Raw genomic sequence first — 13,561 nt, forward strand, 5'->3', positions numbered from 1 at the left:
TGGTTATGACGACTCACTTAGAGGAATTAACGTTATGAAGTTTACGGAAGACCATTATTTTTTTTTCTCTTGGATTACTCAGAAACATTCTCGTACTGGTACTCAACCTTAGGGGTTGGTATGACAACTTTCTATTTTACAGACAACATCGGGTTGTCTGGGAACATTCTCTTTACATGCTCTTTACATTCTCTCTACATTCGCATTACCCTTTTAGTCAAATAAAAAGTAACATACATGCATTAATACAAGATCTGACACAAACACACTAAACAGTTTGCAGAAAATATAGGATTTTCTGGTGGTTTTCAAAGTTATACAAATCATTTTCATAAACATGCTTATGAACTCACCAACATTTTTATGTTGACCGTTTTCAAAATAACTTTTATTCTCAGGAAACCGTTGAAGCAGGATGACGAAACAAACTAATGGATATTGTGTTATATTTTGTTTCATCATATTCTTACTATTTTGGCATGTAATATTCAAATACAATACTCGATGTAAACAATGAATGTTGTTATATTACATGTGTGATGATGATGATGATGTTATGTTTCAATTATATACTCTGTAATGATACTACAGCAATGAAGTCACGCTCATGCCCCCAGATGTTTCCGCCGTCTGGTTCGGGGGTGTGACAAAGCTGGTTATAATAGTTCCGACGAAGTGGCGTTGGGCGGTATTCAAGATTGTTTTGCCATGAGGTCACCACGACGTGACAAATGCTTGGCCACGATGTGCGACTGATGGACTTTTGGCCATTGACTTTTTGACTAAGTTGACTTTTTGTCAACTTGAGAGTTTTGGGATTTGGATTGAGAATCAATCCTTGGTTGTTATATAGGTGACTCATAGTGCCATTTCTTGGATTCATGTGAGTTGTAGTGTTATTTGCTAGACTGCAAGATGAGTTTTCTTACTATAGTTTGTATTACAACATGTATCTTTATGTGTAGGATGTTGGTATGTTGTAGTGATATGTTAGATTGGTAGATTTATGTGATTACCTGTGTTTGTTGGTTATTGTTTATTTGTTTACATATGTCGACATATTGTGTTTGGGTTGAGGCGGTCCTACTTTGTGTTGTAGGCCAAGATACCTGTGCGGTCTAGGTGTATTATAGGCCTTGCGAGGCGGTCCAGTCAGACTGTACGCCCAAGGGAGTAGTCCAACTATTATAAGCCTTGCGAGGCGGTCCAGTTAGATTATAGGCTCAGTAGAGTAGTCCAAGCATCATATAGGCCTTGTGAGGCGGTCCATGTAGATTGTAGGCTCAAGTATGCATGCATTGTATGTGTATTATTGTGTGAGGTATTTTGGGGGACCTCACTAAGATTTGGATTACAATTGTGAATTTAAATGTTTCAGATACTTCAGATGATCAGGGCAAGGCGAATGTGTGAACGAACACATCCTCCTGTTGATTTATGTTTTGAGACATGATATTGATACTCTAATTTTTATGGTTTTATTTTGAAACAATGATTGATTGTTTAGAGATGATATTGATACTCTGATTTTTATGGTTTTGTTTTAAAACAATGATTGATTGCTTTATGGATTTATGGAAATGTATTTTAAAAAAAATTTACTATGGTTTTTTGGACGTTACAACATTAAAGAGATATCCTTTTGGGTCTAATTTATCCAAGAGAATGAAGGAATCAGTTCATACTCTCCATATGAAACATATATTTGATCCTTACATTATGATGTATTTTGTTGCTAAAAGTTTTATAGAACAAGATCCAATTTTGAATTACGGTGATGAGAAGTCATGTTTATGTTTTTGCTTCCATTGCTATGTGTGTGAAAAATCATCGAAACTTAACAATAACATGTATTGAGGATTTGTTCCAAACTAAGACAAAATCAATATTACAAGTATCACTAGGAGACTTGAAAATACATGGACTTTCATGAAGGTGAAAGGTAGCCCTAATGTCCATGTACCATATATTATCTCCATAATCATCAAGTAACATGATGTTGGAAATTATGGAAGTGTCATGACCAGATTAGATGATTCAGAAGGAAATCAAGAAGGAGGTAGCATTTGTTGGATTTCCACTACTTGAGACTCAAGTGTCGTGATGTTAGCCGCAATTAGAAGATTATGTATTAAGAATGTATGAAACGACAAGTGTTCTTAAGGATGTTGGATCCTAATATACATATTTGTTATTCTTCATGAATAAGCATGAAATGTGCTTACAAAAAGGTTGGGAAAAAAGGTGCAATGTAGTCATATCTGGAGGATAACCAGATTAATCTTCTTCCATCTAGGTTCTCACAGTTCGCGTCAGGGTCATCACATGAGGCAACCATGCAATCAAGCACACCAAATTCGTTATAATGAGTTTCAAATGCTCGACACCAAGCATTGTATTTGAGATGATCAAGATCAAGACCAATATGGACATAAGCCTTTATGCTGGTAATGCCATATGGTTTTTCTAGGGAAGGAGGGTCGTCTTTGTTTCAAGTCATGAAAGTCGAAGGAGGGAAAGATGAGGAAAAAAGGAGACTGACATGAAAAGGTTATGGAGAGGCAAAGAAGTACAACTAGGGGTCAATGCAAGTGTTAATCAATAGATAGGTAGATTTATTACAAATTTACAATATTAGATATTTTTTTATTTCTATCTAGTTAATTCGATGATCATCAAAATCTTATTTTAGCAAGCTTATTTCTAAAATTGAATTATTACTGTCTAGATTTCCGGTAAAGAAATGGATTTGCAACCTAAAAGAAAAGAAATCTCTTTAAAATCACGTGATCACAACAAAGATGAGCAAATATGGTATCTTTACTTCAATAGATATTTTTTGTTATGAAAAAAAAAAGAAAAAAGAAAATTCATCTAACAAAAACATGAACACAAACACAGGTAAACCACAAGAACATGGTTGAGTAATTAATTCGGAACAATCACAAGCTTTGGCGGGATGCCAATTGTTTTTATTTTTCACTTTTTATAAAAATAAATTTATATTTTTCAAGTTTCAACCTTTTGAACAGTGTAACCCCCTCTCTCTCTTTCTCTCTCCTTGCCTGTGATGTTTGACATCTTTTTCCTCATTTTGATGGCGAATTGATTCAAAAAATCAAATACCCATTTGAATTTTACTGGTTTTTCACGCTTCCCATCGCACTATCTTTGTCAGATTCCCTAATTTTGCTTCCATTGCAAGTTCCACATCTCAGATCCCGCATTGTTAGGTAACATAATGCTCATATCTATCTATTCAATACCTTCTTTGATTTCTGTAAGTATACATCGACTGTGATGTTTCATCTCTAGTGTTCTCTTTCTTTCAATATTTGGTACTTTTCAGTAATATCCAGAAGTGGGTTTCTAAATTTGATGTAAATGTTTAAACCATGAAAGACGACTTGATGTTTTGTTTTTTACTTATTTCTCATTAAATTACGGAAGTGGGCTTCACACTGTTCTTCCCATTTTCTACATTTCCTGTAACTGTTCCATGAAAAAGGGGTTTTCCCCCTTTGAATATCTTCTACTTTGAATGCACATTTTGGGGCATTTTTGATTTCTTCCTTTTCGATTTTTTAAAATACTCTTTTTCTATTCCCTTTTGCTCGATTCAGTTCGTGTTCATACTACTTGGGGTTTCCGGATCAGACTCGATTTCATCATTAACTTGAAGAAGGTAAGCATACACTCTGGTTTTCAGCTCATTTTTTGTCGGATCACGAAGAAATTCAATGTGTGTTGTTTGCAATTGTTGACTTATTCAAAGATCTGGGTTTTATGCATCGCAAATCTTGACCTACTGGGGGAATTTTTTTTTTTTTTTTGTTTTCTCGTAGTAGAATCGAGTTTAATCGAAAGCAGATTCAAAAGCCGAATCTCAATCAGGGTTTTACCACATTGCGTACTTACTGCTTTTTGTAACATTTTTCTGTTTCTTTTTGGACATCAATTTAGCCTAAGACATGTTTGAGCATCAAAACATGATTAATCATCTTTAAGATCTTTTCACCTTTATTATTAATTACCTTTTCGTTTTATAACTCCATGGCATTGAAAACCACCATGGTCCATGGGTCCCTTCCTAAGGTACCACCACTAATGTGCAAAGTATAACTCCTAAAGCACACACAAATTTCTAGATTCCTATAAGAGGAAAAAGGCGCATATATTATGTCTATACAAGTTTTCCATTTGATTCTTGAATCCCTAAATTATTATTATTATAGGTCTTGATACATTGATTATCAAATAATGTCAAGAGTTACCAAATGGAAAGTTGAGAAGGCTAAAGTCAAAGTTGTTTTTCGGCTCCAATTTCATGCTACACAAGTAAGTTTCATTCATTTAATCCGATTTCTTCAATATATAATTTGACCCTTTTCACTTAAAATGTTAATGGTTATGTTTTAGATTCCACAAAGTGGATGGGAGAAGCTATTTATATCTTTTATTCCTACTGAAACTGGAAAAGTCATTGCAAAAACAAGCAAAGCAAATGTAAAAAATGGGAGTTGCAAATGGGCAGATCCTATTTATGAAACCACAAGGCTTTTAATCGATTCTAAGAGCAAACAATATGATGATAAGCTCTACAAACTTGTTGTGGGAATGGTAAGTTTTCTTTTTTTGCTTCTAAATAAATTGATTTTTGATTATTGAATATTACATGTAATTAATTTCAGGGTACTTCAAGATCTAGCATCTTGGGTGAGGCTACAATCAACCTTGCTGATTATGCTGATGCATCACAGCCATCTGTTATCAATCTTCCACTTCATGGATCTGATCTTGGAACCATTTTGCATGTAAGAAACCCTAAATTCTTATACACCATTGAATTCACAATTCATCTTTCTTGAATCTTGAATCTTGAATCAACAACTTCTTCGGAGTTCAGATTAAATCTTGTTTATCATTTCACAATTGACATAAATCTTTTTGTTTCAGGTTACAGTTCAGCTGCTAACAGCTAAAACTGGTTTCAGGTATAATTTCTTGAAAACTTGAAATGCAAGATTCAATTTTTATTAATAATTAGTAACTATTGGTATTAAATGATTTGTTACTTTAATGCAGAGAATTTGAGCAGCAAAGGGATAAAGGACTGCAAAGAGAGAACGAATCAAGTACTGCCAAATCACCATCTTCAGATTCACTGATACTTGATGATCAACTTAACAAGGTTAGAATTTAGATCAGCATTATATACTTTTACTTTTTACAATTTTACCCTTGGTTGTTACTCCTACAATCCTTCATGTTTCCTGAATCATTTCCTTTTGCTTTCAATAGGTAAAGACACAAAGACAAGTGAGACCACATTCTAAAGACCTTGTAGATGAAACAGGAATACATGAAGAATATTCAGATTCTCAAGTTACATGTGATGACTCATCAAACACATCAGAAAACTACAAGTATGATCCATCAATCACTCATGAAGTTGATAGCATCAAGAACAGGGTTACTAAGTCAGAAAAAAGAAACGGATCTGATGAATTGGCAATTGCTTATGAAGAGAATCAAAGGCTCAGAGGAAGCTTGGAGGTTGCTGAGTCATCGATTTCTGAGCTCAAAATGGAAGTAAACACTTTACAGAATCATGCAAATGAAATGTGTAAAGAAACACAAAATTTGCAACAAGAACTAGCTATTGAAGTTGCTTCAAGTCAAGAATTAATGAAAGAGGTTAAGGATCTTAAATCAGAATGTTCAAGGTTCAGAAACGATCTACAACAGCTGAAAGAAATGAAATTAGAGAAAATACCAAGTCTACCCCTTCAAGAACCGAGGTCTACAGAAAGGATTGACTCAACAACAGAAGGGCAAAATTTGGAACTTTTAAACGAGTTGAAGATAGCAAAAGCTGAAAGTGAAAGTCTTGTTAGAAAAATGGAACAAATGGAGTGTTACTATGAAGCACTTGTGCAAGATCTTGAAGAAAACCAAAAAAAGATTCTTGGAGAGTTTCAAAGCCTAAAAAACGAACACTCAACATGTGCTTACTCTATCAACGATCAGATGTTAAGATTCAATGAAGAAAGACGTGAATTGAGTTCCATTAATAAGGAGTTACAAAAAAGAGCTACAACTTCAGAATCAGCTCTGAAAAGGGCTCGATTGAATTACTCAATTGCAGTGAGTCAACTCCAAAAAGATCTTGACATGTTGTCTTTTCAAGTTTTGTCCATGTTTGAAACCAATCAGACTGTGATTAAAGAAGCTTTCTCAGATTCATCTCAAGGGCATGAAGATTCAGTTGATGATGATCACCGGAGTAAGAATCTTTCAGGTGGTGGTGATGTGCTTTCCGGTGACCTGAAAAAATCTTTAAGCTTGCAAGAAAATATCTACAAGAAAGTGGAAGAAGAGCTTGGTGAAATGTGCTCTACAAATTTGTACTTAGATATGTACTCAGGGGCACTTTCGGAAACATTAATGGAAGCAGTTTCTCATATTAGAAAAACAAAAGAGAAATTACAAGAACTGGGACATGAGTTGGAGGTTTCGAATGAATCGAGAGATGTTTTGTTCATGAGATTGCAAACTGCCATTGAAGATGTTCATGCTGTGAATGCACAGAATGCGTATTATCTTTCAAAGTGTAATGATTTGCAATTGCAAAATCAGATGTTGGAAACGGATTTAGGAAATGTTTCAAGGGAAAACTTTTTGCTCATGGAAAAGATTACTGAATGTGAAGCGTTGGTTATGGAGTATAGAGTTTATAAAAGCAAACATGAAGCTGTTTCTGCTGAAAAACTCGAGGTTGAAAGTCTTTTAAAAGTACAAGTTTTTGATAATCAGAAACTTCAAAAAGATTTGGCATCTGTGAAGGAAGAATTAGAAGCTTTCAGATCTCAAATTCGTAATCTTGAGAAGGAAAAAGATGTGGCAAGATCAGAAGTTGATGATGTGAAGAGGAGATTCAAGAATGGTTTGCATGAAATGGTGATGAAATTAGGCAACCCGAATGAATCTTTGGAAAAGATTCAATTCCAACTGGAATCGGTTTCAAACAAATTGAAAAACAGTTTGGAATCAGGTGAAAGACATTTGGAGAACAGTGAAGTGATTTTAAAGTACCTATTGTCTTTGGAACTTGAGGTGGAAAGAATGTCATCAGAAGATAGAAACTTTGTTGACCAAGTCAAAGGATTGGAAGCAATAGTTGAAGAATTTGAAAAGAGTAAGTTGATTCTTTCTGAGTTGAAGCAAGAAAATCAAGATTTTGTTTCGGAGATTAATAGGATGAAAGAAAGCTTGAGATTTGTGAATGATGAATTGGGGGTTGAAAAGGACATAAAAGGGAAACTAGAGGGTATTGTTTCATGTCTGACTTTAGAACTTGAAAGTCAAAGATCAGAGGTTGACCATGTTAGGAAACTTTCATCAGATCAAGAATCAGAAAAATCTAGAGTTGTTCAACTTCCTGAACAACATGAAACTCAGATGCATAAAAGCATGATATGTGAAGATCTAAAACTTACTTTTGTTAAATCTCAATATGAAAGTAAGATCGAGGAACTTGTTAAAAAGAATCTTGAAGAAGAGGCAAAGTTGAATGATTTGATCACAAGTGAAGCTCGATATATCAAAGAAAACGAAAAGTTGTTGACAACAATTGAATCTCTTAGATTGGAATCAAACAATTCAATCAAAGAATGGAAGGGTAAAGTTGGAATTCTTGAGAAAGAGGTTGAGCAATTGAAGGAACTTCAAGTGAAACTTCATGATGCAGAAGCAAGATTGAATGAACATGTTGAAGAAAATGAGTTGTTGTCAAGAACCCTTAAGTCTCTTAGATTGGAACTTAAGGCTTCTATTGCTAACAATAATGAAATTTCAGAATCAAAAAGAATGCTTGAGATGAGTCTAATGGAGGTAAATAATGAGCAATTGAAACAACTTCAAGTCAAGCTTCATGAAATGGAAGCAAGATTGAATGAAGTTGTTGAAAGTGAAGCTTGTTATATCACAGAAAACAAGAAGTTGTCAACAACTCTTGAATCTCTTCATTTGGAATTGAAGGATTCAATTGCTCACAATGCTGAAATTTCAGAAGCCAATAACAAGTATGCTCTTGAGATAGGTCAACTTAAGGGTATTCTGGTCAAATCTGAGGTGGAAATCGAACAGAATCGTGAACTTCAAGTCAAGCTTCATGATACAGAGGCAAGATTGAATGAATGTTTGGAAAAGGAAGCTTGTTACATCAAAGAGAATAACAATTTGGAAAAAGATCTTGAATCTTTTAGATTGAAATTGGAGGCTTCAATTCTTCAAAATGCAGAAATTTCAGAAGCTAATAAGGATCATGTTCTTGAGATAAGTCAACTGAAAGACAATTTGGTCAAATCTGAGGTGGAAATCGGGGAACTTCAAATGAAACTTCATGATACAGAGGCAAGATTGAACAATTGTTTGGAAAAGGAAGCTCATTATATCAAAGAAAATGAGAAATTGTCAAGAACCCTAGAATCTGTTCGATTGGAATTAGAGGCTTCCATTGCTCAAAATGCTAAAATTTCAGAAGCCAATACGGATCATGCTCTTGAGATAGGTCAACTGAAAGACATGTTGGTCAAATCTGAGTCAGAGATTGGACAGATTCATGAACTTCAAATGAAACTTCAAGATACTGAAGCAAGATTCAGCAATAGTATGGAAAATGAAGCTCATTACATTAAAGAGACAAAAAATCTAGCAACTAAACTTGAATCTTGTAGATTAGAGTTGCAGGAATCTATTGCTCACAATGAAGAAATTTCAAAATCAAATAACATAAAGGTGAAAATGCTCGAGGCTAGTTTGATAGAAGTGAAGCATGAGCTTGAAACAGAGCTTCTTGATGCAAAAGAAAGATTGGATCAAATTGTTGAAAGTGAGGCTTTTTATGTTGAAGAAAATGAATCCCTCAGATCAGAGTTAGATGCTATCAAGAAAAAGATTACATTTTTGGAAAATAAGAAGGTGGTGGAGTCTACAGATGATGTGTTCTTTATGAGAGAAGAATCTGAGATTGTGTTAATGGTTTTGAAAGCAAAGTTGGATGAACAGAATGATGAATTGATAATGATTCAGGATAAATGTAATGAACTTACACACAAGCTTTCTGAACAGATTCTGAAAACAGAAGAATTCAAGAATTTGTCTGTATATTTAAAGGAGATGAAAGAAAAAAGTGAGAAAAAAGAACCTGAAGGTCCCACAGAATCATTAAGAATGGCATTTATAAAAGAACAACATCAAGCAAAACTTCAAGAATTAAAGCAACAGCTTTCTGTTTCAAAAAGACATGGTGAAGAAATGCTGTTTAAATTACAAGATGCCCTTGATGAAATTGAAAGCAGGAAAAAGTCTGAAGCTTTACAGTTGAAAAGAATCCAAGAATTGGAAGCTGAGGTCGAATCGGTAATTTCTGATAAACCTGATCATGATCGGATTCAAGCTGAACTTGAATGTGCTATCTTGAGCCTTGAATGTTGCAAAGAAGAAAAAGAAAAGCTTGTTGCTTTATTACAAGAAAGTGAAGAGGAAAAGTCTAGAATTTCAGTTGAAGTTTCTTTGATGAAAGAGCAGATTGCCCAAAAAGACGAAAATGGTCATACGTGTGTAAATGGTGAATCCAAACAGGTAAAAAAAGTTAATAAAAAAAACTTTATTTTGTTAAATTCAGTTTTATTTATTGAATATTAATCCAGCAGAGAAGCATTCATGGTGAAGATGAAGATGAAGATGAAGAGAATTCATTGTCAAATGATTCAAAGCAATTAATGGTTGTTAATGATCAATTCAGAGCTCAACATTTAAAATCTTGCATGGAACAACTAGATGAAGAGGTATAATATTTTATTAAACTCTTGATCATTAATTCATCATAATAACTTTTCTCACATTTTGTCTACAAAATTTTCAGTTGGAAAAAATGAAGAACGATAATTCGATTCTTCCATTGACTAATTATGATCCGGGATTTCAAGATTTACAAAAGGAACTTTCACAACTACAAAAGGTATGCATTTTTGATTTTTCCATTAAAATGTACCAAAAAAAAAAAAAGAAATCTTTTTTCTTTTCTTATGATTATTTTATTATTTAAAGGCCAATGAAGAGTTAGGAAGCATATACCCTAATTTTATCAGTTTCCCGGGAAACGGGAATGCATTACAACGGGTGCTTGCTTTAGAAATCGAGCTTGCAGAAGCACTTAGAACAAAGAAGAAATCAAACATCCAATTCCAAAGGTAAAAGTCAAAGTCAAAAAGTCAAAGTTTTGACTAAAAACTAACATGGGTTTTGTGTAATGTTGTGTGGCAGTTCTTTCCTTAAACAACATAGTGATGAGGAGGCAGTGTTGAAGAGTTTTCGGGATATAAATGAATTGATTAAAGATATGTTGGAGATTAAAGGGAAGTATGTGAATGTTGAAAGTGAATTGAAGGAAATGCATGAAAGATATTCAGAGTTAAGTTTGCAGCTTGCTGAGGTGGAAGGAGAGAGACAGAAGCTGATGATGACACTCAAGAATGTCAGATCTTCAAGAAATTTGCTTCGAACCAATCGTTCATCAATGGCTGTGAATGTTATTGAAGATCGAAAAATTAGTGAAAATGATGCACTTTTGTGAAATTGTGAATAACAATCAATCAATCTTGGAGTTCTTGATTATGGTCATGGTGTAAATAATATATAATTTTCAATGGTTGTTGATGGGTTTTATTTATAACGTTCAGAATATGCCCTTTTTTGATTGTAATCTCCATGTTGTAATTCATAGTTTTTATATGTACAGTAAAGTTTATTCTTTTATTATGTAATGTTTTTTTTTTTTCTCTAATGCAATTAGGTTTTGTTTGTTACATTGGAGGAATATATGATGCAAAACATTGTCGACATCTATTTTTGGTTATGGAAATTTTACAAATTACATTATTAAACAATCATCACCAATTAAAATACAATATTTCAAGTACCAATTATTATATTTGATTAGAAATATATCAACTCAAACTTGAAAAACCGTTTGGGAAAGTTTAACACCAAAAAGTTTAAATGAAGATTATAACATCATAATGTGCAATAATCGGTGTTTGATTAGAGCAAAATGGTGCAAAAAAGATGTAAAAGATAGGATTTAATGTTGGACCCTTTTCGATTGACACAATCATTCAAGAATTATTGGAAAACTGAGGCATCCATGAAAGCCATAGGCTTTTAATTTCATAAGATATGACAACAATTTCTTTTAACATTCTTCTAATTGATCTAAAATGTTTCTCTCTCTCTCTCTCTCTATATATATGTAACATAGAAAACCACATCTGCTTTCATCTTGAATCTTGAACTTGATCAAATTACCACCTTGATCACAGGATTGTGCATGAACAACTGTTCTTTTCAGGGGCATTTTGCGACTTTTCTGTTACAAAATCACAAAGAACGTTTCAGAAATCTTGATCAATAACCAATTAAACTACAAGTTTGATATAAAATCTTTTAACTTTCAAGAGAATGGTAACTTCAAAAGTTTAGAATTTGAATCCTGTTCAACTCCCACTGCACACAGGAGGTTATCAATGGCGTTAACAAATGAAATGACATAATTGCCCTTTGATATTAAGATCAAATTACCGGTGTTTTTGTCTGACAATGGAGGACGAACAACAACATGCATAGTGATGACACCTCCGGGAACTTCGCCTACAGGAGATCGAGATTCAGCAAGCGTTTTGTTGTTCTCCAGAATCTTTCCTGCGTTTATGAGCTTCATATCGTTTACTGTTTTCGGCCCATTTCCTATTTCTGTCGAAGTTTTAAAAAGATAGTAAACGATCGAAGAATGTGAAACAGTTAAAGAGAGAATCAAATTACGCAATCAACTCAGAAATCCCCATAGAACAACCCGTCAATTTCACAAGATCTTGAAAGCAAGTAAAGTAATAGAGATGATGAAGGGAAATTACCTTTAGGCCATTGTGAAATGATTTTCTCTTTGAGATATGCGACAGTGGTTGTGGAATTGTATTTGCTTGGTGGAATATCACTGCCATCAGGTAACCTGAACTTGACTTCAATCAGTTCTTCAGCAGCCATTAAAACTTTACTTTAAAGTTTTCAAGAAAATTTGAAAAAGATGAAGCTTTTTCAAAGGGTATTGTGTGAACCCTAATATATCAAGACAACAACCCAGATTGAATCTGACAAGATTTCCACTAAAAACCAATCATTTTGTCAAAGGGTTTTTGTCAGTTCAACAGATTTGACTCAAGAACGACAAAGAAAGAGAAAATTAAGCAATCGAATTTCAAGAAAATATAGAAAAGATGAAACTTTAAGAAGGGTAAAGCATAAACCCTACTAAATCACAAGGTTTTGTGCTAAAAATCAATCATTTGGATTCCATTTTGTGTCAGTTTGAGTAGCTTTAACCTGCGAAAACAGTGAAAGGGCAAAAGATAAGGAATCAAACAAGAACAAAGGTTTGGAATTGGGAATATGAGATAGAGAGAGAAAGATGTGATTAAAGGGAATGAGATAGAGAGAATAAGAAGGTTTCTTGCTGTAGAAAGAAAGTGAATAAAGTAAGAAAAATAATCCAACCTCTCTCCTTCTTACAGAAGGAAAAAAAACTGTGATTTAAATTGTACTTTTCAATGGAAATTGACCAAGAAATTAGTGTCCGATGTCATCATCGATCTTGCAATTGACACTTTAACTCAATTTGCAAAAGTGTTAAGCTAAAATACACCCATTTTATCATAATAAGACCCTTAATATGGAAATTGAGAAACCAAACCGCAATTTGAGTTAATAGATTGCTTGGTTGTTTTTTCTTACATATGTCGTGGTATAAATGATGATGCAAGACTTCATAATGTCAACTAAAAATGGAAGTACCATGACATCACCATCAAATTTTAGTTCTAAAATATTCAATAACCTTGAATGTAATTCGTACATGTAAAATAGGCCGATTAAGAAAGCTTATCGCTACATCATTACGTTTGATGTTTTTCAGTCATTCGGGATCGTTTAGGGTCTCAAAATGCGTTTTTTTTTTGTTTTTTTTATTTGCAATAACTTTTTATTTTGAGTTTTGATTTAAATAATTGATTGGAGATTTTTTCCTAATCAGTTATAATCTCTTAGGGTTAAGAACTTATTCTCATCTTATCCTCCTTAAAAGGATCTCGTTTTTCATTATTTTGGTGATGTTTTTGTTCGATTAATAATTAATAAAGAATTTAGCTTTGGAATTATCTTTGATTTTTGTGTTCATGTAATTTGTAATTTGCCATTCAATCCGACCGTCTGGGCATCATGTGGTATCCGAGCAAACAAACGAATGGCTGAACAGATGATTTGTGGTTGTGGAGGAGCTCATGGTTATCGCAGTGGCGGACGCATTCCATGGAATGACGAAGCTGATTTACGAGATCCACATGACATAGAGATTGAATGCTTGCAACGACAGATCCAAGAACTCGAGTTGTTGCATTACGACCCACCAGACGTAGAGACTGAATCATATTCGAGCGTCTAAGGCAAC

General features: G+C 33.8%; 2 protein-coding genes across 5 annotated transcripts; one reads left to right on the top strand and one right to left on the bottom strand.

Annotated features, from left to right (window-relative positions):
- The first annotated feature begins 3,013 nt into the window (after positions 1–3,013).
- LOC145018424 (sporulation-specific protein) lies at positions 3,014–10,821 on the top strand. Of its 4 annotated transcripts, XM_078976314.1 has the most exons (12): positions 3,014–3,233; positions 3,624–3,685; positions 4,236–4,338; positions 4,420–4,620; positions 4,692–4,814; positions 4,957–4,994; positions 5,086–5,191; positions 5,302–9,645; positions 9,714–9,851; positions 9,929–10,024; positions 10,114–10,256; positions 10,330–10,821. In XM_078976314.1, the coding sequence occupies exons 3-12, from the start codon at positions 4,261–4,263 to the stop codon at positions 10,637–10,639; spliced, it is 5,577 nt and encodes a 1,858-aa protein (XP_078832440.1). In that variant the 5' UTR covers positions 3,014–3,233; positions 3,624–3,685; positions 4,236–4,260; the 3' UTR covers positions 10,640–10,821. The 4 variants fall into 4 exon arrangements, with proteins under 4 accessions (XP_078832440.1, XP_078832441.1, XP_078832439.1 ...); XM_078976315.1 differs by lacking the exon at positions 3,624–3,685; XM_078976313.1 differs by lacking the exon at positions 3,014–3,233 and having other exon boundaries at positions 3,328–3,685.
- A 385-nt stretch (positions 10,822–11,206) lies between these two features.
- On the bottom strand, positions 11,207–12,528 carry LOC145018734 (membrane-anchored ubiquitin-fold protein 3-like). The gene is made up of 3 exons (XM_078976589.1): positions 11,976–12,528; positions 11,644–11,814; positions 11,207–11,431 (listed from the first exon to the last, which is right to left on the bottom strand). The coding sequence occupies exons 1-3, from the start codon at positions 12,103–12,105 to the stop codon at positions 11,379–11,381; spliced, it is 354 nt and encodes a 117-aa protein (XP_078832715.1). The 5' UTR covers positions 12,106–12,528; the 3' UTR covers positions 11,207–11,378.
- Between the last annotated feature and the right edge of the window lie 1,033 nt (positions 12,529–13,561).

The sequence above is a fragment of the Lactuca saligna genome, chromosome 9, assembly GCF_052625555.1.
Source record: "Lactuca saligna cultivar CGN05327 chromosome 9, ASM5262555v1, whole genome shotgun sequence".
NCBI lineage: Eukaryota > Viridiplantae > Streptophyta > Magnoliopsida > Asterales > Asteraceae > Lactuca > Lactuca saligna.

Coding starts and splice junctions, on each gene's coding strand:
- LOC145018734 (XM_078976589.1), bottom strand. CDS start 12,105: ATGGCTGCTGAAGAACTGATTGAAGTCAAGTTCAGGTTACCTGATGGC. Junction 11,815..11,975: donor CATTTCACAATGGCCTAAAG/GTAATTTCCCTT, acceptor AAACTTCGACAG/AAATAGGAAATGGGCCGAAA. Junction 11,432..11,643: donor ATTGTCAGACAAAAACACCG/GTAATTTGATCT, acceptor ATTTTGTAACAG/AAAAGTCGCAAAATGCCCCT.
- LOC145018424 (XM_078976314.1), top strand. CDS start 4,261: ATGTCAAGAGTTACCAAATGGAAAGTTGAGAAGGCTAAAGTCAAAGTT. Junction 4,995..5,085: donor ACAGCTAAAACTGGTTTCAG/GTATAATTTCTT, acceptor ACTTTAATGCAG/AGAATTTGAGCAGCAAAGGG. Junction 5,192..5,301: donor TTGATGATCAACTTAACAAG/GTTAGAATTTAG, acceptor TGCTTTCAATAG/GTAAAGACACAAAGACAAGT.